General features: G+C 46.1%; 1 protein-coding gene across 17 annotated transcripts in view; it reads left to right on the top strand.

Annotated features, from left to right (window-relative positions):
* Positions 1–24,997, top strand: part of RANBP3 (RAN binding protein 3) — a 62,649-nt gene that overhangs the window by 2,140 nt on the left and 35,512 nt on the right. For all 17 annotated transcript variants that reach the window (XM_036312079.1, XM_036312070.1, XM_036312078.1 and 14 more), the window contains exon 2: positions 22,013–22,068. In XM_036312079.1, the coding sequence (XP_036167972.1) occupies positions 22,013–22,068 (56 nt within the window). The remainder of the gene's footprint in view (positions 1–22,012; positions 22,069–24,997) is intronic.

The following is a 24,997-nucleotide window of genomic DNA, read 5'->3' as shown; positions in this document are numbered from 1 at the left end:
TGCTTAATTTTACCCACAGCACTTAATCACCATCTGGCATGCTAGGTTTACTTGTTTGTTCAACTCTCTTCTACTGGAATATAAGCTCCACGAGGGCAAGGCTTTCTGTCTGTCATTATTACTGATGGAGTCACAACATCTAGAACAGTGCCTGGCAGAGTAGGTATCCAAGAAATGTCTGTCTGATGAATGAATGAATGAATTCAGTGAGGACCTTCATTGGGAGATATCTTTTAGCATAAAGAGGAAATTATGGATTCCTGTTTCCCAGGGATACCATTTGTAGCATATACCTGACACATCAGTTGTCCATTATAAATTACTACATAGTTGAATGGATAAGTGTAAAATAGAGAAATGGAATGTTTTTGTGTAATGAATGCCGCACTCACCTAGTACTTTGCCTCTGGCACTAGTTCTGGCATAGATGTCCTCAGGAAATCAACTTTCAGGGCTTTTTATGCCTCACATATTCCTTCCATCCTTTAATTAGTCATTATGTGTTTCTTGACTCCATTTCTGGATTTGGCTTGGATGTTAAACTTATCGCTGTAAACTAAGACTCCCTTGCCTATGCATTTTGAAGCCTTAAGGACTGCCCCCATCCATGTGCTTTTCCTCTTCGTATTTAAGCTCCAAATGCTCTCTTGGATTCTGTCTTTCTAGACAGGGATCCTAAGCTGATCCATCCTCACACCCTCTGTCTCTCTTCTGTGGGCCATTGCCACCTCTGTGAGTCTAAGCATTGGCTAGACACCCGGTCTGGGCATCAGGATTGCCTAGGGAGTTTTTGTTTTGGGGTTTTTAAAAAAAATATATTTTATTGATTTTTTACAGAGAAGAAGGGAGGGGGATAGTTAGAAACATCGATGAGAGAGAAACATCGATCAGCTGCCTCCTGCACACCCCCTACTGGGTATGTGTCCGCAACCAAGGTACATGCCCTTGACTGGAATCGAACCCGGGACCCTTCAGTCCACAGGCCGATGCTCTATCCACTGAGCCAAACCAGTCAAGGTACTTAAGGAGCTTTTTTAAAACCAGAAATGCTCAGTCCCCCACACCACACCTATTCTGATTCTGTGAGGTGTTGGGCGGGCCCTGGGCATCTATACAGTTAGAAAGCAGCCAGGGTTGAGAAACCACGGGCTTGAGTGGGACATGATAGGAGTACTGCTTATCTACAAAGAAATGTTTCCAGTGCTTTACCCATCACTATGGCCCTTGTTGCCATAGTGATCTCTTCAGGGATGCTTGACAACAGCTCCCAGAGCCCTTTCTTGGCATTCCTGTAGTCTGTGACTTGTCCAGTTGTGTTTTGGGATATTCTCTTCTTCCTGGCATTTTGCTATTGATACATCCCAAACTCTAATCATCCTAACTCTGAAGTTATTCTGCATTGTAGACTAACATCAGGCTTTGATAGCAGCATGTTGATCTTGGTAAAGTTAACGAAGAATAGGGAGAGGGGAGCAGAGTGTATTTGAGTTATAGGAAATCTTGGGTTCTAGATCCTGCATGACCATATACATTACTACATACATTTGAATTCTTACTGACTTGTGGACATGCATGATAGAAAACTGAGATGTGGTATAAAGCAGGGTTCTCAACTTTGGCCCCATTGACATTTTGGGTTGGATGATTTTTTGTGGTAGAGGCTGCCCTATACCTTGTAGAATGTTTAGCATCATAGTGGCATCCCTGATTCTACCCACAGATATCAGTAGCACACCCTCTCCCCTGAATCCCTGCCTCAGGGGTCGTGACAACCAAAAATGTCTTCAGACACTGCAAAATGTCCCAGGGTGGGCGGTGAGTGAACCATCAGCAGTTGAGACCCACAGTGGTTCTCAACCTTCCTAATGCTGCGACCCTTTAATACAGTTCCTCATGTTGTGGTGACTCCCCAACCAAAAAATTATTTTCGTTGCTACTTCATAACTGTAATTTTGCTGCTGTTATGAATCGTAATGTAAATATCTGATATGCAGGATGTATTTTCATTGTTCGCAACCCACAGGTTGAGAACCGCTGCCTAGAATAAGTGCTGGTGAGGCACAGGCTGTGCCCTATATATTGGATTTTATGTTTTGACTCTGCCTTTGTATTCTCTGAGTGCCTTTAGGCAAATTCTTAACCCTTTTGAGCCTCAGTTTCCTCACCAGTAAAATGGGAATGGTCATAACTATCTCATGGTTGCTGGTAGTATTCGTTAAATTAATGCATATAAATTATTTAGCACCTTTCTCAGCACACAGTAATAAACAGTCAGTAAATGGTAGCTATTTTTACTGCAGTGGGCTCATGTTGTAGACATATTTAGCTTAAGTGCTCAGCTAAGAGAGAGGGAAAAAAATGAGAGAGATGAATCTGAGTAGTGCAGATGAATCTACCCCACTGAATGATATGGCCCTGGGGTCAGCCCATGGTGGAAGCCAGCGGGAGCTGGTCCTCCTGTTTTCTGCCTTGCCTTTCACTGCTTGATCTTCTAGCATTGGGTTCTCAGCCTCAGCACTGTGGACATGCGGAACCAGATCATTCTTTGTTGTGGGGCTACCCTGTGCATTGTAGGGTATCGATTGGCTTCCCAGGCCTTGATCCACTATATGCCAGTAGGACCCTTCCCCAGTTGTGATAACCAAAAATGTTTCCAGACATTGGCCAATGTCCCCTGACGGGATGGCACAATTACTTCCATTTGAGAACCAGTGATCTAGCCTGATCAGCTATCAGTCTAGAGATTTTCAAGGTTGGTTTGGCTTTTCTCAGTTGTTTTTATCTTACTTGTTGACTTAAAACCTAAACCCTGAGAGGATGAGTTGCAACTGAATTTTTATTAATGAGCCAGAACTCATTTGGACTCATCAATTCACTTAATTCTCACCATCCCTTTCCCCTGCCCTAAATTTCTAGGCTAAGTGATAAACATTTAAAAATTTTTCATTAAGTTGTGATGAACTTTAACTCTGGGATTTGCCCTCAGGTCAGAGCATGCACGTTTGACTCCCGGATGCCCCTCATGTCTGTAGCATGTGGGGCCTGGTGTTAGTAAGAGTTGTCATGCTACCTCAAAGGCTGCAAAATCATTGGGTATTAGAGCTGGTTGGGATGTGGTTTGTGCTTATAGTCCAAGGGAGTTGGAGTGAATGGAGGCAATATGAATTTGGTAAGATTAGAATGGAGTTTGCAGAAGGGACACTCTTTGGGGTTGCCGATGGGGGCATTTTAGGTGCCAGTTGAATTCTGGGTCTAGTAAGTGAGTTCAGGCAGAGGGTAGGCTGGAGTTGAGTGGGAGATGAGGGCCACTCAGGGAACAGTGGGGTGCATTTGGAGGATCTCCAGTACATTAGAAAGGCAGATGGCCAAGGTGGCTAATATTGACTTGACCAAGTCTTGGTAGCTCTCCATGGTACTTTAAGCAGTCAAGAGGCAGATGGGTTTGCAATTACATCATTATCTACTCAGGACCTAGTGGTAGTGTAGGCAGCAAGTTTCTTCATTTTATTTGAACAGGATTTCTTTTTCCCACCTGTGTGCAGTACCCTTCCTGTGGTCTCATGGAATCCTGTGTGAAGTGATTGTACATTGCTACTAGGTAGCAAACTATATAGCACAGGGCCTCAGAATAAAGCCCTGCATGTCCACAGCTTGCTTGGTTGTTGGCATGCTGTGCTGTTGCATAGTACTTGCTTGAATCTTAACCCTGATTGTCCATCCCACTTGTTTATTGTTTAAGGAGGTTTTGAGGAAAATAAAAACTGATGCCTGTGCTGTACTGTCATTGCTGCATTGGTCCAGGGCATCGTAGTTTTAAAAGGCTCCACAGATGTCTTATGACATGAAGCCAGGGTTGAAAACCACAGACAGAAGTTACAAGATTGCTTCAAGGGTAAGCAGACATGTTTAATTTGGCACATTTAGGTTTTTCTTTGTTTTAATTAGGAGCCAAAACTTAAGAATTCTGAGGTTTCTAGGGGGGAAAATAACCCAAGTTTCTGATTTCTTATGAAAAACAAGAACCAGGCTCCGCCTGCATACCTGCATAATATGATTTGCCTGGTCTGAGGAGCAGCTGCTGCCCTTGAGATACACTGTCCCAGACACCACAATCCTCACTGAGTTGTTTGGGGCCTGGCCCACTTCCTCCTTTTCTGGTGCCTGCCCAACCTGGGTTGGCTTTTTGTTTCAACCCTTTTGTACCCCTCTTAGACACAGTGTTCTTTCTACTCAGGGTACTCTTTAATCTCAGCAGAAAGCTCTGACTGTCTGCAATTAATTTGGGATTCAATGTCCTCCAATGCTAATATTCAGAGAGCAGTATATGGCAATGGTTCTCCAAGACGGTCCAGAAGCCCCTGGAAGTGCCCAAGACCTTTCAAGTACCTTGGGCAAGTTGTTTGACTTCAGTTCCTGCATCTTTGCAGTGGGAACAATGCAAATTAAGTCTGAGGATAGTTGTGTGAAAGAGAACATACATCAGGTCATTGACTCACTGGCTTTTGCAGGTATTATCAGTTACGACTGGCTGCTACTCTTCTGATTGGGTGCCTGGATAGAGAAAAAGTTCCTTTGGGGTTATAGCTGTGTCCTCATCATTACTGACATTAGGGTTAGTAGGGGCCATCCTGTGCATTGTAGCATGTTTAGCAGTATCCCTCCCTACATTTTACCCACATGATGCCATTGGTACCCACCTACCCCAGTCATTACAAGGAGAAATATCTCCAGACAAGGAAAAATGTCTCAGATGTCCCCTCAAGGACAGAATCACCCCCATGTGAGACCCCCTGGTTTAGGGAATTCCATTGACACCCCCATACCCGAAACTATGTTCTATAATCATCTGGTTTACTAAATTCCTAATCCTGCACACATTTAAATATACAAACTGCCCAGCTGGTGTGTCTCAGTGTTTGAGCGTCATCCTATGAACCAGGAGATCACGGTTCAATTCCAGATCAGGGCACATGGTGGACTTGATCCCCAATGGGGGCCGTGCAGGAGGCAGCCAATAGGATGATTCTCATTATTGATGTTTCTATCTCTCTCCCTCTCCCTTCCTCTCTGAAATAAATACACAAACTGAGTGCGGAGGAAAAAAGGAGGTAACTTAAAGAAGCTGGGGGTCACCCTGTTTGTATTGTCTGACACACCGGGAACTTACTCTGGTATATAATGTGAGTTAGCGAGCTAAAGCAGTCTTTTTCCAAATAATTAATTTAGAACCAGGATATCTGGTTCAACCTCAGAACAGTTGATATTTGGGTTTGAATCAATCTTTGTGATTGGGGGACCGTCCTATGCACCCTAGGATGTTGATCAATATCCCTGGTCTCCATTTAGTAGATGTCATTAGCAGCTTCTCCCCATTGTGATAACCAAAACTGTCTTCAGACATTGTCTATTGTTCCTAGGGGGAACAAAATCACCCCTGGTGAGAACTACTGGGTTATAAGATTAAATAAAACTATCCAGGAATAAATTATTTGCCAACTAGAGTTTAGGCTCACCCTCCGGACCTTCCTTTTTCATTGTGGTCTTTTGGCATCATGGACTTCATATCCCTGTTAATGAGGAGGAACAGTGCTTTCCATGAACCTTTCAGGTCCAAGGTGAGGACCTGACAGAATGTCAGAGCTGGAAAGGACCTTCAGAGATGCTCCAGGTCCAAGCCATTCATTTCATGAGAGCTAAAGCGGGGAGAGTTGGCTGGTAACAATATGCCTACTGCCAGCCATTGAGTCGATTGGTCATCCTTTCTAGTGGATCAGTACCATCAACTTAATGGGAATTTGTTCTTCTCCCAAAAACTGACGCGTGGGGCACTATATTCGCTCTCACTCTCCCAAAGAAAATTTGAAATTGCAGAGATAGTAGTTACTTCATGCACATGTTTAGAAGGTAGGCCTTGTTTCTGCAGTAAGTTTAAAATACCTTGGCTAAACTAAACTCGCCTAGGTTTGCCACACAGAGTCTCCAGAATTTGTTGACCCAGAATCAATGCCTGCCCTGCATCTGTAACAACAGGGTAGGAGAGGGGAAAACAGTTCTTGAGTGTTTGGCTTTCTCCACTGAGCAAGAGCTCAGAGGATCTAAGGTTCCAGGGTCTGGGTTATTCATCATTACCATTTGGGAGATTTGGGAACACCCTGCTTGTGGAGTCTTCTTGTCAGCGGAGCAAGAGTTATTACAGCTGCCAGCAAGACATGCCTTCATAGCCTCATTTACAGTCATCTGCATCCCCACACCTAAGAGACCAACAGACTCTGTCTTCAAAATATTCAACTCCACCCACTTTGCCCTGTCTCCAAGGCCACAAGACTAGCCTGAGCCACCGTTGTCACTGCCATTTCTCACCTGGATGACTCCTGGAGGCACCTCACTGGTCCCTTTGCATCTACTCCTGCCTCCCTGAGATCTCACCTCCCAAGATGATCTTCCCCTACATTTTACGTACAAAACTTTTCTTACACACATGAGAGGTAGAATCACGTAAGGACTACTGCCAGGGTGGATCTTTTAAAAATATAAACCAGCCCCTGGCCAGGAGGTTCAGTTGAAGCATCATTCCGTGCACCAAAAGGTTGCAGGTTCAATTCCTAGTCAGGGCACAGACCTGGGTTATGGGTTCCATCCCTGGTCGGGGTGCATATGGAGGCAACTGATTGATTTAAAATACCGTGGCTAAACTAAACTCTCCTAGGTGTGCCACACAGAGTCTCCAGAATTTGTTGACCCAGAATCAATGCCTGCACTGCATCTGTAACAACAGGGTAGGAGAGGAGAAAACAGTTTTTAGTGTTTCAATGTGTTTCTCACATCAGTGTTTCTCTCTAAACTCAATAAACGTATCCTCGGGTGAAGATCATTCATATACATATATATGTGTGTATACTATACATATCTACACTAATAAAAGAGAAAAATGGTAATTGGCGTACGGCGATACCGTTTTCATTGGCTAATCAGGGCTATATGCAGATTAACTGCCAACAAGATGGCGGCTAATTTGCATATGTAGGCACAATGCAGGGAGGTGAAAGGGAAAGCAGGAAGAAGCCCCCTGCCACTGACAGTGATCTGAAACCCAGGGGGGAGCTAAGAGCTGGGGGGCAGGGCAAAGGTGGCCCTGGGGCCGCCTTTGCCCTGCCCCCCAGCCATGATCGGAGAATCAGGCGCCTTTGCCGCCCTGGCCAGTGATAGCAGGAAGTAGGGGTGGAGCCAGCGATGGGAGCTGGGCACGGTCGAAGCTGGCAGTCCCAGGAGCTAGGGGTTCCTTGCCTGGGCCTAAAGCGAAGCCCATGATCGCGGCGCCCCCCGCTGCCACTGCAGGTCCCCGCTGCCTGGGCCGGACGCCTAGGCCAGAGGCGTTAGGCCTGGGCAGGGGCAGAGCCTGCAACCGTGGGGAGCTGGGGGTCCCCTGCCCAGGCCTGACACCTCTGCCGGAGGCCTCAGGCCTGGTCAAGGGGCCGATCCGGTGATTGGTGATCGGAGGGTGATGAGGGTCAACTCCTCTGGCCGAGGCATCAGGCCTGGGTGGGGGGGCGGAGCCGGGGATTGGGGGGATATGATGGTCCCCTTGCCCAGGCCTGAAGCCTGGGTCAGAGGTGTCAGGCTTGGGCGGGGGGTGGAGCAAGCGATCGAGGGAGATGGGGGTCCCCTTCCCAGGCATGATTCCTGGGCCAGAGGCCTCAGGCCTGGGCGGGGGCCAGAGCCAGTGATCGGGGGGAGATGGGGGTCCCCTGTCCAAGCCTGACACCTCTGGCGGAGGCATCAGGCCTGGGCAAGGGGCCGATCAGGCGATCGGAGGGTGATGGGGGTCAACGCCTGAGGGCTCCCAGTATGTGAGAGCGGGCAGGCTGGGCTGAGGAACACTCTCCCCCCCCCCCCCGCCACACACACACACACACACACACACACACACACACACACACCCAGTGCACGAATTTCGTGCACCGGGCCCCTAGTATATATATATTCTATATAATAAAGAGCTAATATGCTAATGGTTGTGATGCCCTCACGCTGTAACAAGGGTTCATCAGGAGGCTGCGTGCACGACAGGGCGGAGCCGCCGCGTTGCTCCAGAGATGGAGCAGAAGCAGGGAGGTGCCCGGAGGAGGCAGAACCATCCCATGGCAGGGTGGGCGGGGGTGAGAGCCCATGGCGCCCCCCTCACCAGTCTTTCGCCACCCACCACTCACACTCAGCGTGCTCACTGCCCATCTGCCAGGGGAAGGAGCGCAGCGCACGTGCAGCCAGGAAGCAGCGCTCGAAACTCGGCAGCAGGCGGGAGGCTTCTATGCTCTCCTCCATCACCATGCGAGGCAGAGCCTCCGCGTTGCTCCAGAGATGGGGTGGAAGCGGGGAGGCGCCCAGAGGAGTCGGGACCAGCCCAAGGTGACTCGCAGGACCGAGGGTGGAGCCAGGACTCCCAAGCTCTGTGTGGAGAGGTTAGGGTGTCAAGGTGGGGTGGCAGGCGGATGGGCGGGGCTGCGCAATTTTGTGTGCCAGGTCGTGTGTGTGTTTATCAGTCGATACGGCGTGAGTATATTAGCTCTTTATTATATAGGATACATACACACACACACACACACACACACACACTCTAGAGGCCCAGTGCATGAAATTTGTTCACTGTCAGGGGGTGGGTCCCCTCAGCCCAGATTGTGAGAGGACACAAGTCGGGCCGAGGGATACAATCGGGGCCGGGGAGGGATGTGGGAGTTTGGCTAGCCAGGGAGGAACTGTGGGAGGGCTCCAGGGCGTGTCTGGCCCTTCTCGCTCAGTCCCAATCGGCCAGACCCCAGCAGCAAGCTAGTCTACCGGTTGGAGCGTCTGCCCCCTGGTGGTCAGTGCACATCGTAGTGAGCAGTTGAGCAGCCTTAGCATATCATTAGCATATTACACGTTGATTGGTTGAATGACCGACCGGAAAACTGGACACTTAGCATATTAGGCTTTTTTATTATATAGGATACACACACTCACACACCATATTCTGTCACTCTCCTGCTTGGAGTCCATCAGCCTCCCTTTAGACTAGAGAGATCCAGACTCCTCATCACAGTACCCCCTCAAAACCTCACCTCCCACCTTTCCCTGTGGAAACTCTCAGTCATGTTGACCTCCAGGTTCTTTCTGTCCTTAGGACTTTCATACTTGGGGTTCCCTCTGCTCAGTATATTTGGCCTTCACCTCTTTATTGTCTGAGATTCGGATGATACCTCAGAGAGTCCTTTCCCACCCACTCACCCTATACCCTTCTACCCAGTCATTCTTTCCAACCCCCTGCTTTATCTTTCTTATAGCACCTGTCTCCAGAATTATTTCATTATCTCTCACACCTTTGGGTACTTGTTTTCTGTTGCCATTAGAGAGCTGTGACCATGCTCAGCATGGTGCCTGGCATGTAACAGGTGCTCATAAATCATGCATCTGGGAACAAGACTTGGCTAATTGGCCCTCCATCAGGCCAGATCAATGAGATCTCAGCCTCAGAAGGACTTGAGGGGTTTGAACTACTAAGCATTTGTGTTGAGGTGCCTGGCATCCATGCAGCTCTCAGAAGGGACTAAGCCAGTGATGGCGAACCTTTTGAGCTCGGCGTGTTAGCATTTTGAAAAACCCTAACTTAACTCTGGTGCCGTATCACATATAGAAATTTTTTGATATTTGCAACCATAGTAAAACAAAGACTTATATTTTTGATACTTATTTTATATATTTAAATGCATTTAACAAAGAAAAATCAACCAAAAAAATGAGTTCGCGTGTCACTTCTGACACGTTTGTCATAGGTTAGCCATCATTGGACTAAACCCTCCTTCAAACGTGAGGGTATCATTGTTGAGGGCCTGAGAGCCCATGCTTTAGGGTGGCATCAAAGTATTTGCAGTCGTCTATGTATAATTATGACGGTAATAATGCCAACGTGGAATTCATATTCTGTGCCAGCCACTTTCCAGTCACTTTATACGCATTTCATTTAATCTTTCCCAAAACTGCCTGGGGTGTAGGTACCATCCCTGTTGGACAAAGGACAGTATACAAAGAAAGTGAGTTAACTTGCCCAGCCACAAATGGTTGAGGCCAGTTGGAATGCACACAAAAACCAGAGCCCTCATTCCCGAATGTTAGCCGTTTGGGTCTGCAACCTCAGCAGAAGTTCTGTTAGTCCTTAGATTTCCTTCCTGTGAGGGGATTTCTGTTGTCTTTACTGGAACTTTTCTCCAGTCTTTAGCCACTTTTACTTCACCTCAGCTGCACTGGATGTCACCCTATCTAGTGACAGAATAGAGAGGTGCTGTCAACGCTGGATCCCTGAATTTATCAGCAGTTTTAGGTGAAGTTCCTGACTTTGTATGACTTATTTAATAGGTTTGTGGGGTTTTTCTTGAAGTCAAGCCACAGAGGTGCCTAAAGTAACAAGGTCTTCCCTCAGCATCTTAGTCTGGGTGGGTGGGGCAGAAGTAGAGGGTTTGGCTACAGCGCTGATAAGTAGAAGAAGGCAGACTGCTGCTTAGCCCAAGGTGTGGTTCGGGACATGTGAGGTATCTAGCTCCCTCGGAGAGTCAGGCTTAGGGTTCTGATCCCACCTTTGCCACTTACCAGCTTTGAGACTTCAGGCAAGGCATTTGTATGCCCAAGGCTTCTCAGTTTTGTTTCATGATTTGAAAATCAGAGATGATAATACATACGCCACGGGGTTGTGATGACATTCAATGAAACTGAGTGTATAAAGTACTTGCCACTGGGTCTAGTAAAGGCCATTCAACAATTATTAGTTGCTTGTTCCTCCTTACCACTGTTAGAAATATAGGAGTCTGGCAGTAAGATGAGAGCAATAAAAAATGTTTTTGATTTCAATAGTTGAGGGTAATGCTCCAAAGAACATTTCGGGGGTGGCAGGGGGGATGCATAAAATAAAAGCCAGCATTATCTCCCTAAAACTGTGCCCCTATGACCTCCATTAGATCAGTTGAGAGTGGCCTGAGGAGAAATATATTTGAGTACCCAAAAAAGAATTCAGGGGCCCACTACCATCCAGTAGCAGGGCTGAGCGGTCACTGAGCATGTGGCACACTAGAGAGAGGCATCACCCAGCAACAACATGATTGAGATCAGTGTCATTCTTCACCAAAGAATTAGTTTGTGAACAGAGCGGACACAAGTGACGAGTTCTCCTTTATGTTGCTGCACAGAACTGTTTATAATAATTCCTGAGAAAAGAAATGACTTGAAGGGCTGTGATGGTGTCACAGGATTAAAGTAGTTGCCACGTATTAATAATTATTTGTGTTGGCAAGATGCTTTCCAAATTTTTTGCACAGATAAGATTAAGACATATCAGCCCAGGATTAAAGCTCATTTTAAACAAGTACCTTGCTGACATTTTAGACAGGAATTCCAAGTGGCTTTCCAGAAGGGGGCTGTTTCCTGGCAGGTGTTCAAGCCATCATTTAGGAGGGGAATAAACAGAACAGGAAAGATAATCCAGATTCCCTTCTCTGTGTGTTTTCCTAGATCTGCATATTTTCTTCTATTTAGTTTAACAGAGATCCTCAAAGACAAAGGTTGGAGGCAGCCACTGGGGGGTGCCAAAGCTTGTCACAGGACAGTCTGCCTTTGGTAATTTGTGTATGCTAACACAGCGTGAAGAAGGAAAATTTATGTGGAAGGGAGGAGTGAAGAGAATGTGTGTTTTCAGCTTGGAATCTGAATGTGTTATGCAAAGCATTTCATAGTTAAACATTTGACCAATGAAGACCATGCAATTTGTTTCACCACTAAGTGTGCATCTTGGGATGTGTATTCATTCTTTCCTTGAAGATTCAGTGGATTAGCTGTTGTCTAAGTGCACACTTGTCACATTATTTGTTGAAAGCATTGGGCCCACCCCAAAACTCATCACTTGCTCTCTAGTTTCTTTTATTTGATTTCAGAAAGGAAAGGAAAGGAAAGGAAAGGAAAGGAAAGGAAAGGGAGAGAGAGATAGAAGCATCAGTGATGAGAGAGAATCATTGATCAGCTGCCTCCTACAAGCCCCCACTGGGGATCGAGCCCACAACCCGGGCATTTACCGTGACTGGGAATGGAACCATGACCTCCTGGTTCATAGGTTGACACTCAACCACTGAACCATGCCAGCCAGGCTCCTTCTAGTTTCTTTTGTACTCCTCTATAAATGTTTATACAGAATGTTAACTGACAGCTGCTTTATTCCTAATGTTATTTCCCAAAAGAAAAGTGTGTCTATTTCTTCACTTGAAGGCCCGCCTAAGCAGAAAAGATGGGAGAAAGCAAACTGGGGTCGTGACTTCTCCCTTTTGCACTTGTGCATAGGTAGCAGTATAGCTCAGCTGTGTGGGCTTCAGAGTCAGGTCCACCTGGGTTGGAGACCCGTTCCCACCTTGAAGGAGTCACTGAGCCCCTCTGAGTCTCCATTTCCTGTTCTATAAAATAAGGACATTGGAATGACCTACTTCCTAAGGTGGTTGTGAAGATTCAGGATACTGCTTCAGATAAAGCACCCTGCCTAGCCCATAAATACTGGGAGCTAAATAACTGTGACATGTATGAAATCATCCTGGGGTTTTAGGAAACCCCATTTGGGAATGTCCTTGCTCTGAATAACTTGGCAAAGGCTGAGGAAAGTCTAAAGATGGGATTCCCAAGACCTCTGTTACCTTGGAGGTTGGAAAACACTATTCCACCCAGAGCCACCTTTGGGGTCCAAGTGAAATCCTGGCTCTCCATTCCTTGCTTGTAGCAAGGACTCTGCCTCCTTTCCTCAGCCACCCTTTCCTTTGGGGTTCTTCCTTCTTAGACTGGCTTTGGGGCAGTGCCCCTCTTCATCCACCTTCCTTGCTGCCTCTGAAATATACACATAACTCCTTTAATCTTAAGGGTTTTCCAGCAGTCAATCTCTGAGCAATGAAGGCACAGATAAAACCCTTGAATCCAGTCCCTGGCCTACTATTAGGGGTGGTATTAGGAAGCCCACTATTTTAATTCTCTCCAGTGTGAGGCTGTTTAAAACTTTTCTCCTCCTCCCTAGCTGGTTTGGCTCAGTGGATAGCGTCAGCCTGTGGACTGAAGGGTCCCAGGGTCAGTTCCGGTCAAGGGCACATGGCTGGGATACGGGCTCAATCCCCAGTAGGGGGTGTGCAGGAGGCAGCCAATCAGTGATTCTCATCATTGATGTTTCTATCTCTCTCTCCCTCTCCCTTCCTCTCTCAAATCAATAAAAATATATTTTTTTTATTTTTTTAATGTATTTTATTGATTTTTTTACAGAGAGGAAGGGAGAGTTAGAAACATCGATGAGAGAGAAACATCAATCAGCTGCCTCCTGCACACTCCCTACTGGACATGTGCCTGCAACCAAGGTACATGCCCTTGACTGGAATTGAACCTGGGACCCTTGAGTCCGCAGGATGACGCTCTATCCACTGAGCCAAACCGGTTAGGGCAAAATATATTTATAAAAAAAAAAATTCTCCTCCTGTTGACCCTCCTTACCCACTATTAGAGGAGGTAGTTTATGAGCCCTCTCCCTGTCAAAGACATTGTAAACTAAAATTATGGACCTGACTTTTGGGGTGGGACTTTTAGTGCTTTCCACTCTTGCACCTAAGCCATCTGAGGACTTTCTCTAGGTTCCGGGGCCCCAGTAGTTTCTGCTTTAGGAGAAGGACAACATCCTTGGAAACCTTCCCGCCCAGAAACCTACTTCCCTGTAGGCTCCTTGAGTGAGGAGGGAGTCTGCATCTCAGGGATCCCCACCATCTTTCAAGCCACCTTTGGCTCATTTCCTGAAGAAAGGAACTGCCTCACATCAAAATTTACAACTAAAATACAGAACAACCATCATTCAGAACCACCTGAAATCTAGCTGAGCCACTGGGCTCTCCAGGACACCTACTTTACACAAGGTGACTCTACCAAGTCCCAGAGTCATAGCAGATCTACCTAATACATAGAAACAAACACAGGGAAGCAGCCAGAATGCAGAGACAAACATGTCACAAATGAAAGGACAGGAGAAATGTTTAGAAAAATAACTAAATTAAATGGAAGCAAGGAAACTACCAATGGTTATAAGGATACTCAAGAAACTTAATAAGAACTTCAAGAAACGTAGTGAGAATTTAAAGAACTTTGTGAGAACATCAACAGAAAAAAGGGTCAGTCGGAAATGAAATATACAATAACTGAAATAAAGAATAATTTACAGGGATCAACAGTAGAGGATGCCAAGAACCAAATCAAGAATTTGGAATATCAGGAAGCAAAAAACACCCAATCAGAACAGAAAAAGAAAACAAAAATATGAAGATAGTATAAGGAGCCTCTGGGACAACGTTAAGCAAACCAACATTTGCATCATGGGCATTTGAGAAGGAAATCAAAAACCTATTTGAAAAAAAGTGACAAAAAAAAACTTCCCTTACCTGGTGAAAGAAATAGCCATACAAGTCCAGGAAGCACAGAGTTCCAAGCAAGATGAACCCAAAGAGGCCCACACCAAGATACATCATTTTAAAAATGCCAAAGGTTAAAGGCAGAGACTCTTAAAAGCAGCAAGAGAAAAGCAGTTAGTTACAAGGGAGCTCCCATAAGACTATCAGCTGATTTTTCAATAGAAACTTAGCAGGCCAGAAGGCAGTGACAAGAAATATTCAAAGTGATTAAATGCAAGGATCTACAACCAAGATTACCCAGAAAAGCTATCATTTAGAATTAAAGGTCAGATAAAGAGCTTCCCAGACAAGGAAAAGCTAAAGGAGTTCACCACCACCAAACCAGTATTAGATGAAATGTCAAAGGGTCTTCTTTAAGAAGAAGAACAAATAAAAGATACGCATATCTATCAACAATTGAATCTAAAAATCAAAATTAAATGAGCAGGGAATCTAATGAACAAAATAAACTGATAAATAAAATAGAACCGGAGTCATAGAAATGTGGAACAAAACAGACTGAAAAATCTCAGAGGGAAGGGATGGGGAACCAGAAGAGATTAACCAAAGAACCTATATATGCATTACGTTATGGACACAGACAATAGGGTAGTGAAGGCCTAGGGTGGGCAGGAACTGGGTAGAAAGGGGCGGGGGGAGGGAGGGCAAGACCTGTAATATTCTCAACAATAAAGGTGTGTTTTAAAAAAAAAGGAACTGCCTGAGTGTGATTGGTGCTTACCTTCCAGGAACTATGCTCAAACGTGTCATGTGAACGTGCAGACCTCAGATCTAGCGAAGGAAGAGTGTGCCTTTTACTTCTATCGCCCTGGGCTTCAGTGGTCTGCTTTCCCAACTGTCCTTAAGGGTCTGAAGTCTGTCTACTGGTGCCACCTTAACCTTCAGGTATATCCAGTGCTCCTTGCTCTCTGCTGCCTCATTTCTCCCTGCTCCAGGTTACCTGGTTAAATGCTGTTCGTCCTTCCACTTAAATGGCACTTTCTCCAAGAAGCTCTCCCCAATTCACTCCCTTTTTTGCAGGCTCACCACCTTGAGTGCTCACCACAAGCTCTGTGCTGTAAGTCCCTTCTGTGCACCCTGTGTCATAACATTCAACTAAGTCTGACATCATGTTCTGGGAGGCAGGGGACATGTCTCTGTGTCACCATCACACTTTGGAAGCCAGTATGATGCCTGGCACACAAGTGGGTACTTGGGTGTGTGGAATTGTTGAAGGTTGTAGTTGCCAATGAATGTTATGATTGAATCTGTGAACATAGCAAGTGGTGTAGCTGGGGAAGTGGGTCCCAGGCTGGAATGACTGGGCGAAGCACCCTGACAGTCATAGTCATGTCAGCAATGCCTCTGGAAGCAGGGCCCTGAGAGCCGAAATTGGCATCTTTCTGTGCCTGGACTTAAACTATCCGTGCCCATCACAGGGACTGCAAAGACTAGATTCAATACACAGACCCTGCCCTTGGAGATCAGAACTGGGCTGAACCATTTTGCATCTGAACTTCACAGTTAGATGGAGGATGACAGAGTACAGAGGGAAAGCTGGTGCTGTGTGCCAGGATGTCATCAGGGGCTCGCTCCTTACAGCTTCTGGCCAATGAGACCCGCTCCCTCCACACAGTTTGCCTAGGCCTGAACTTTGCTCCACTGGGTTGTGATCGTTATCTGGGATCACAGTTGGGCTTGAGCTGGTGGACAGCTGAGGAAGGTCACTTGGAAAAGGATGCAGGAGGCATTTGAATTGAGCAGTAGCCATCTTGGACTTGTCATGTAGCACTTAGAAAGCTGCTGTGAGGCCGAAGTACCAGACACATCCCAGACAGTAGAGCCTTTGCCACCCAGAGGTGGGGCTATTGTTTGAGGTGACTTGGGGGCTCTGAATCCCATCCCACTGCACACACTAGCATGTGCCATAGTCACCCATGGAACACAGTTCTCAAGCCTTGTCTGAAGGTGTTCTAGGAAGGGAGGCTTCCCTGGTCAAACAACTTTGGGCAATATTTGGTTAAACAGATTTCTTTACTGTTTTCTTTCTCTTTTTTGTTACTCCTCACCCGAGGATATTTTTTCCATTGATTTCTTTTTTAAAGAAAGTGGAAGGGAGAGAGGGAGGAAGAGAGACATCAGTGTGAGAGAGACACATTGATTGGTTGCCTCCTACATGGCGCCTAGCTGGGGATCAAACCTGCAACCCAAATGCATGCCCTTGACCAGGAATCGAACCTGTGCCCGGGCCAAAGCTCTAACCATTGTGCACACTAGCCAGGGCATTGTTGGTTTTCTTTTTTTTATTAATTTTTTATTTTTATTCATTTCCAAGAGGATTGAGCCTACAACCAAGTCATGTACCCTTGACCAGAATCTAACCTGGTACCCTTCAGTTCACAGGCCGACGCTCTAGCCACTGAGCCAAACCAGCTAGGGATTTTTTTCTTTTCCTCACCCAAAGATATTTCTCCATTGATTTTTAGTGAGAGTGGAAAAGAGAAGGAAAGATAGAGAGAAATATCAATGTGAGAGAAACACATCGATTGGTTGCCTCCTGCATGAGGGCCCAGGCCTGGGAGGACCCTACAACCAAGATACGAGATAGGTGCCCTTGACTGGAATAGAGCCCTGGACCCTTCAGTCCGAAGGCTGATGCTCTATTCCCTGAGCCAAACCGGCTAGGGTAGTGGTCGGCAAACTGCGGCTCGGCATACTGCGGCTCACGAGCCACATGTGGCTCTTTGGCCCCTTGGGTGTGGCTCTTCCACAAAATACCATATGTGGCCACGCATGTACAGTGCGATTGAAACTTCGTGGCCCATGCTCAGAAGTCGGTATTTTGTGGAAGAGCCACACTCAAGGGGCCAAAGAGCCGCATGTGGCTCGCATGTGACTCTCGAGCCGCAGTTTGCCAACCACGGGGCTAGGGCCACCCTTTATTTTCTTAACCCTTCCTGTGCTGATGTGTCAAGCTAATGCTCCGGCTGAGCTGCTTTTTTACAAACTAATTTCATCAGGGAGCATCTCACAGAACAAAAACACCTGATTGGCAGAATCTGAATTGAATCGTCTGCATGTGATTAACATTGTAATATCTTAGGTCTTTGTGGTGGCCTGGGTCTCTAGAAATTTCTGCTGTCTGGGCTAGGAGTTCAAGCAGATCATAGAAGCCTCATTGCTTGACAACCAGAAACTGTTTGGTGATGGGGACAGTTTTTAAAAACCATCTGTGACTACTCTGATAAGTGCAGAACCATCCTACTTGGAAGGGGTGCATATCGTTATTTTGTACTATCAGTACTAATTTGCAATTTATGGACTTCTGGTCTTATTGGAGCTGAGTGGAAATGAAATATGTGTAACTCTGATGCTTTGTTTGGTGGAGAGCTGACTGGCTAAAGTTCATTGTTACGTTTTAGTACAGTGGTTGTGTTTGTCATGACTGCCAAACCTACCCTCAGTGGGGGGTCCCAGTGGTACCCCAGGTGGGCTGTCAAAGCACTTGCCGCTTCCCCAGTCCTAGTCATGGGGACAATGAAGGACATTTCATTTACTCTGTAACTGCTTAGTGAGCATATATTTCATGTGTGGTTCTTAAGATATTGTTGTGAACACAACAAAGACCTCACTTATGTGGAGTTTATATTCCTGGGGTAGATGCTGCCAGTGAGCAGATAAATAACCCACTGCAAGCTCCGGGCCTTGTATACAAACACACTCCTCCCTTTAAATTGGGTGTTTTACCCTAAAGTTTTCTGCCCCCAGCTTGTTCCCATTTTTCCCGTGATGCCTTGCATGGAATAAGGGTTTAATAGGTATTTGTGATTACATAGCAGCTAGTGTTATGCACATGAAGAAGTACAGAGGGAGTTTAGTTCGAACATTTATTGAATGATCTTATATGATGTACATTGGGTGGCAGGCTGGGGATGCAGAGCTGTTTTGGATGCTGTGTCAGTAGTCTCCCAGTCTCCTTGACAAGTAGCCTAGGTAGGATCAATGCAGGATATAAACCAGAGCATGCTTTGGGAGCACAGTTCAAACTAGGGGCTTCCTGAAGGAGATGGTATCTATACATGAATGAGTGTTGACTAAGGGAAGAGAAAGTGAGAATAGTGTTCTAGGTGGAGGGACTAAATCAGGCAGAAGTCCAGAAGTGTGACAGAAGCATGGGGTGTACAAGGGACAGTGCCACAGTAATGTCAGGTGGGGATGGCCTGTGTGAAGGAGCTCCAACCCTAGTCTGGGAGGGCACTGCAGAGTTTTAAGCATGTGTTTCACACCATGGTTCTGGCTGCTCTGCAAAAGCCGGACTTAAGGAGGTAAAAATAGAGACAAAAAAGGTCTGAACTGAGATGGTGGTGGCAAGGGTGGATCTGTTTGAATCTCAGCTGGTGATCCTGTTCTTTGGGTGGCTGATTTCAGAGCTCAGACCCCATGGTCCCCTCCATAACCTCTCACTGCCCCAGCTTAGCAACATGCCAGTTGTGGTACAGAATTGTTCTTCAGATGGGACCTCTCCCAGCTAATGCCTGGACCTTGCCACATGGTCCTGTCCTGTCCTGTCCCAGGCTGCCCGCAGTTACCCTCCTTTGTGCCTGCAGATCAGAAAGTTCTTCCTCTGCTGTCCAAATGGTTCTCTCTTCATCTAGTCTCTCTTCATCTAGCCTGGCTGTCGTTTTCTGTAGTGCCCTCTCCCCTTGCTCATCCCTTCATCAGATATTTGTTGACTCCCTTCTGGTTGCCAAGTAATGTTGTCACACCACAGGACAGGGAGGGGGAACCGGCAGTCTCCAGTCTCCTAGAGTTGGCATCTTAGTAGGGGAAAGAGACCATAAACCCATAAATACATAGTGTATCAGCTGTTGATTTCTGCTGTGAGGCCAGTCCAAGGTTTCTCCTAGGAAGTATAGCATGAGTTTAGTGAAGTCTGCAACCTCTCGGGCTGGAGGCTGTTGGAGACAAGGGGCAGAAATCAAGCTCAGAGTACCTTACACAAAAATCAGCTTCTGTTGACTTAGCTGAAAAGTCTTGGGGGTGGGGTTAGCTGTGGGCTAGCTGGACCCTGGGCCTCCAGCGATGGGATTCAGTTTCCTCCCCTGCTTCCTGTTGGATTGGCTCTAGTCTAAGGTCTCTTTTGATGACAGGGTTACCTCCCACCAGCTCAGCAGAGAGAGAGCTCCCCTTCCCCAGTAGCTCCAACAAAATTCCTGGACTTGAATCTCATTCACCATCAGCAGCCTGGCCTTATTCAAGGGTCACAGTGTTCCCTGGGGTAAGGGCCTGCAGTACTTCTTAGGCCTGGAGCCAGGACGAGGCTCCATCTGAAACACAGAGGTGGGGGAGGAATGCTTCCCTGAAGAAAATGAGGGGTTGGGGTGCTGGGCTGGCCAAAACCCTGGCTTCTCCCTGTGCACCTCAGTGCCTTGTTGCTGGCCAGGAGTTGAAGACAGAAGCGAGGCGGGAGCCTGGACCTCCAGCCCTTCGTGCTGGGTTTGTGGTTTATAGGGCAGCACCAGAACGTCTCTGGGATTTCCTGTAGTAGACAAGTGTAAATAAGCTGCTGCCATCCCCAGAGTCCCTCCAGCATTTCTTTGCTGTCATTTATTGTCTAGCATAGGCCTGTCCATTCATTCATTCATCCACCCATCCTGGTTTGTCAGACAGCAACTATGCACTGTGCCAGGAGATGACTGCTTAGGGTAGCATGGAAAACTTGATGGTGACCCTTATTCTCCTCCCTTTAGCACTTTGGTCTCATACATGTCATTCACCCGTGTCCACTGTGGGCTGTGCACAGTGAGGACTGTTGTGAATCTAACTCGGTTATGGTGCCGCTTCAATGAGCGTGGCAGTAGGAATGGTCACCATCAGTGGGCCATTGCCTCAAAGTGAAGACTGGAGCCTGTCCTGCTTCTCCAAGAAGGGGGAGTTTGAAGAGATGGGGAGTGGAACAGGATCCTTTTGGTTTTTGTCTCGGTCTTGTCCTTTTTCCTCCTCAAACTTCCTCTTCACCTCGTTTCTATTGTGGGTAATCGCTGTCACCTCCTAACTGGTCTCTTCACATGGCCTCTTCCCCACACTTCTCATTTTAAACCTAAACCAACCACCATGCCTCCCCCACTCCTTTTGCACCACTTCCCAAATCCTTGGCATGGCCACCATCTGCCCCTGGGCTCCGTGCCTTCACACCTGCCACTCTCCCTGCCAGGCTTTTCTCCTTGAGACTTCAGCACAGCAACCTCATCTCAGGGATATTTCCCTAACACTCTAGACCAGACACTCTACCAGCTCCCTATATGAGCACTCTTATGAACTGCGAACCGTGTCCTCCTCCTACCTAGCAGTCCTGCTGGGGCAAAGCTGTGTGAATGTAGGTTCCTGGTTAATCTAAGTCTCCTATGACTGGAGGCTCTGACAGCAGGACTGTGCAGATGCTCCCCAAATTCATGACTCCCCTGGCCTCCCTCCTCTCTCGGCCCTTGGATGCTGAAGGAGACCCTAAACACACCCCACAGGGTTCATGAGCACACCCAGAGCCACATGCTCAGGTCCAAAACGATGAGGGGCCTCCCCCATGGGTTAAGGTGGTCCTCGGTTACAATCCCCTAGCTGGCCGCAGAGGCTTCCTGGGCTGCCCCTGGATAGGAGATACATGGTATTGCCTGAGAAAATAGGCGGCATAGCCCTGACAGGGCATCCCAAAGGGTCTTTTCCTTCAGCAGACATGCAAGATGGACTCTCAGACTTTTGCAAGTCCATAAATTCTTTTTTTGTTAATGGCTGCTCACTTAGAGAACCAGGTGGAATGTGGGCCGGGGTTCTCCAACAAGCATGAGCTGTGTGGACCAGGGGTCCTCAAACTACGGCCCGCGGGCCACATGCAAATACAAATACTGTATTTGTTCCTGTTTTGTTTTTTTACTTCAAAATAAGATATGTGCAGTATGCATAGGAATTTGTTCATAGTTTTTTTTTAAATTATAGTCCGGCCCTCCAACGGTCTGAGTGACAGTGAACTGGCCTCCTGTTTAAAAAGTTTGAGGGCCCCCGGTGTGGACAGAGATTGCAAACTGGTTGCCCCCTGGCCTCAGCTGACCTGCAGATTAAAAAAAAATAACCAACCCTAAACTAGTCTCCAGCATTTGAAATTCAGGAGATGCCATATAAAGATTTGACTTACCTGAGCTGAATTCCTTCAGAACCACAGTTGGTGGCATTGAATAGCTGCCACCTCCAATGTATTGCAGCTCATCACACTCCCCACACTCCCCACCGCTCTCCCTTGATCAGGCCTAAGTGAGTCTTAAAGCCTTTTTATTGGTGTATAATATGCATACGTATCCTACCATTAAGTGTTGAATTGTCACAAACTGAAACCCCACACCTCCTCGTAATGAAAGTATTTTCTAGGTGATTTGATGTCCTTTGGGGTTACTAATTTTATATGGGTTTGTTTTTTATTTTTAACTTATAATTATAGCTTTGTTTACTGTATGAAATAGTGTTGGGGGGAAAAACACCAATTTTTCTTTTTGCAGAAAAACCTGCCATTGCTCCGCCCGTCTTTGTGTTTCAGAAGGATAAAGGACAAAAGGTAAGGGGCTGGTATGTTCTCTCTTCACATTTGTTTTCTCCTAGAGCTCTCTCTCCCCAGGTCACATAGCAAAGGAGACTTCTGCCCTTTAAGCCTTCACATTGAGCTTGGAGGAAAAAGGTCCAGTGGCTTTAGGTTACCATGGCGAATGGTTGAGATAGGTGTGTGTGGAAAGGGTTCAGAGACCCTGCTTTAAAAAACGGTGGTAGAAAACTTTCTCCTCATTCCTAATGATTTGATTTAGAAATACTGTACATTAGGAAAATTAGTAGGAGAAAAAAGGTTGAAGGACGGAGAGGAGGGAGAGGAGGAGGGACAAGGTGGGAGAGAAAGTGGGGGGAAGGGAAGCGAGAAGGAGAGAGAGCAATGGTGGTTACAGAGGAAAACAGGACCTTTAAAGATTTTAGAGACATCTTTTGGCCCCAACCAACAAGGCATAAATGCATTTAGAATAATTATTAGTTGACTTGGAGTGTATATTTACCACCCATCTTTCTTGGGTTGCTTCCTCTTCTTAGATTTTAAATGTCTTGGTCACATTGTTGTTGGAAATACCTTGTCTAATTCATAGTGATGAGCTGGCAGCCTGTCAAAGGCCTGATTGGTACATCAGTTGCATATCTACCTTTGCATGTTGTTTGTCTTGAAGCCACAGGTTTTATATCCTTACCTGATAAATCAGTATGGAAGGTTGGGATTGTGTCCAAAGTTAGTTGATGTTTTGTGGCGATGCTTCCCAAGCTGATGTGAGGACTCCCTCTAGTTGTCAAAAACGTGGATGATCCCGCCCCACCCAGGGCCCAGGACAACAGATAATTTAATGCCCATGGCAAGATTTCAGAGACCAAGTGTGTCCTGAAATCCATTTGTAATCTTGTTGATAAGAAGAGAATTTGAGAATTGGCTCAGGGCTGGGGATCCACAGGCCGGGTGCTCTGGCGGATCCCCAGTTCCTCGGCAAGGTGGCCGGCTCAGAGGTTGGGACAGCTAGTCTGGTGATTTGACACTCCCAGCAGTCCAGCTACTGCTTTGTAGACTTTGTCCTTTGGTCTGAGAAGGACAGACTTTTCTTTCTGTGCAGCCCAGTTTCCTGGAAAACATTTAGGTGCTATGCCAGGAAGAAAGCTTATGTACTGAGGGGACAGGAGGGAGAGGGGCCCTAAACCCACACCCTCTTGCACTGGAGCCTTCTGTTTTGGCAGGATTTTATCTTCTAGGCTTGTTCTCACATTAAACATCCCCATTGTTAATTCTTTGCTGAAGAAAGAATAGCCTAACCTGAGGAAATGTTCTTCCCATTTTGTTTTGGCTTTCCAGGTGGTATTTTCAAGATACCTCAACCTCTGCTGTCTCCTCTCCCCTGGGCCCTGACACATACATACAGCTTAGTTACCTGTGTTTTTAATCATCCCTCCTTTGGAAAAGGGTCAGTCACTGAAAGGCTGATGTGTTTCCTGTAGCTTTTTAGAAATGGATGTATTTGGTTTCTCTTTTAAATGTAGTCGCTTCTGAGGTTTTTCATTAAGTCGGGGTTTTCTAGCATTTTGAGTTTTATTGCGACCATCATTTGAATCATTTTAGCTTAAAATGGGGGTCAGCAAACTAAGGCCTGGCACCGCTGCTTATTTTTGTAAATAAAGTTTTATTGGTACACAGCCATGCCTATCCCCTTCATAGTTACTGAGGCAGATTTCACACTGTAACAACAGAGTGAAGTAATTTGGACCCAGACCCATGGCCTGCAAAGTCAAAAATATTTAGTTTCTGGCCCTTTACAGAAAAATTTGCCGACCCTGAATTTAAAATGAGCACTAGGAATTAATAGTTCTTTAAACCTGAGGACTTTTGGACAGCTGGCAGGATGAAAAACTAAAATGCAATAAATGTTTGGCTGAATTTAAAATGCTTTTAAAATTAATTCCTGTTTTATTACTGTTTTCACAGTTGAGGTGGTTTCTGCTTTGGTTTTTTGGTTTAGTTAGGTTTTTTTACTTTTTTATTGAATTTATGGGGTGACATTGGTTAATAAAATTATATAGGTTTCAGTTGTACAATTCTATAATACATCATCTGTATATTGTATTGTATTGTATTGTATATGTTCACCACGCCAAGGCAAGTCTCCTTTTATCACCATTTATCCTCTGCTATCTCCTCCCACTCCCCTTTCCTTCTGGTTCTGTTGCTTTGTAATCCAAAGGATAACTTACATGTATTGCCTTCATAAAGTTAAGGTAAATTATGTAAATGGATGACTGAACCAGAAGAGTAGCTAGGAAGATGGTCATCATCAACTTAAAATATACAAATGTAGTTCTTATCACAATACTGACTCAGAGCCAACACTAATGGGCTTCTAAAAATAACTGATCTGCAGCTTTTCAGAATTCAGCTCTCCATTTCTGTCCCAAGATCATCGAAAGGGTGTGGGAAGCCTCTCTGTTTAACAGCAGAAGCTGGAAAAGCCTTTGTGACTGTCCTTTAGGGGTGCTTTCTGAGCTGTCAGGTAGATAGATAGTGGCTAAATGGACTCAGAATCTTTTCTTTCTCTATTGTTTATGACAGCACAAGAGTAAGGTGGAAAGTAAACAGTAATCAGGTAGCTTTGTTTCCCTTTAACTTCCCATTTCAAGAAAGACGGAAGGGCAGGTCTTCAAGGATCATCCACAAGACTTCTTGCCAAAGTAAGAGTTTGAGAGTCTTCCAGTTTCATTCTTTCTTTCTGCCCCAGTCCCTTCTCATACTGCAAAAGCAGAACTGGGAAAAGACTGTTGGGGCTGCTTTTTTCTGAGCACACTCTTATCCTCTTTCTCTTCGACGTTTTATTTTGAAATTTTCAAATTATCAGATAAGATGGAAAAACAGTACCGAAGACACAGGTATTCTTCACCTGGCTTCACTGTTAACATCTTTGTCATAAATGCTGAAA

This window comes from Myotis myotis, unplaced genomic scaffold (assembly GCF_014108235.1).
Source record: "Myotis myotis isolate mMyoMyo1 unplaced genomic scaffold, mMyoMyo1.p scaffold_m19_p_6, whole genome shotgun sequence".
NCBI lineage: Eukaryota > Metazoa > Chordata > Mammalia > Chiroptera > Vespertilionidae > Myotis > Myotis myotis.
Note: the sequence above shows the minus strand (reverse complement) of the source record. Positions and strands in the feature narration are given on the sequence as shown.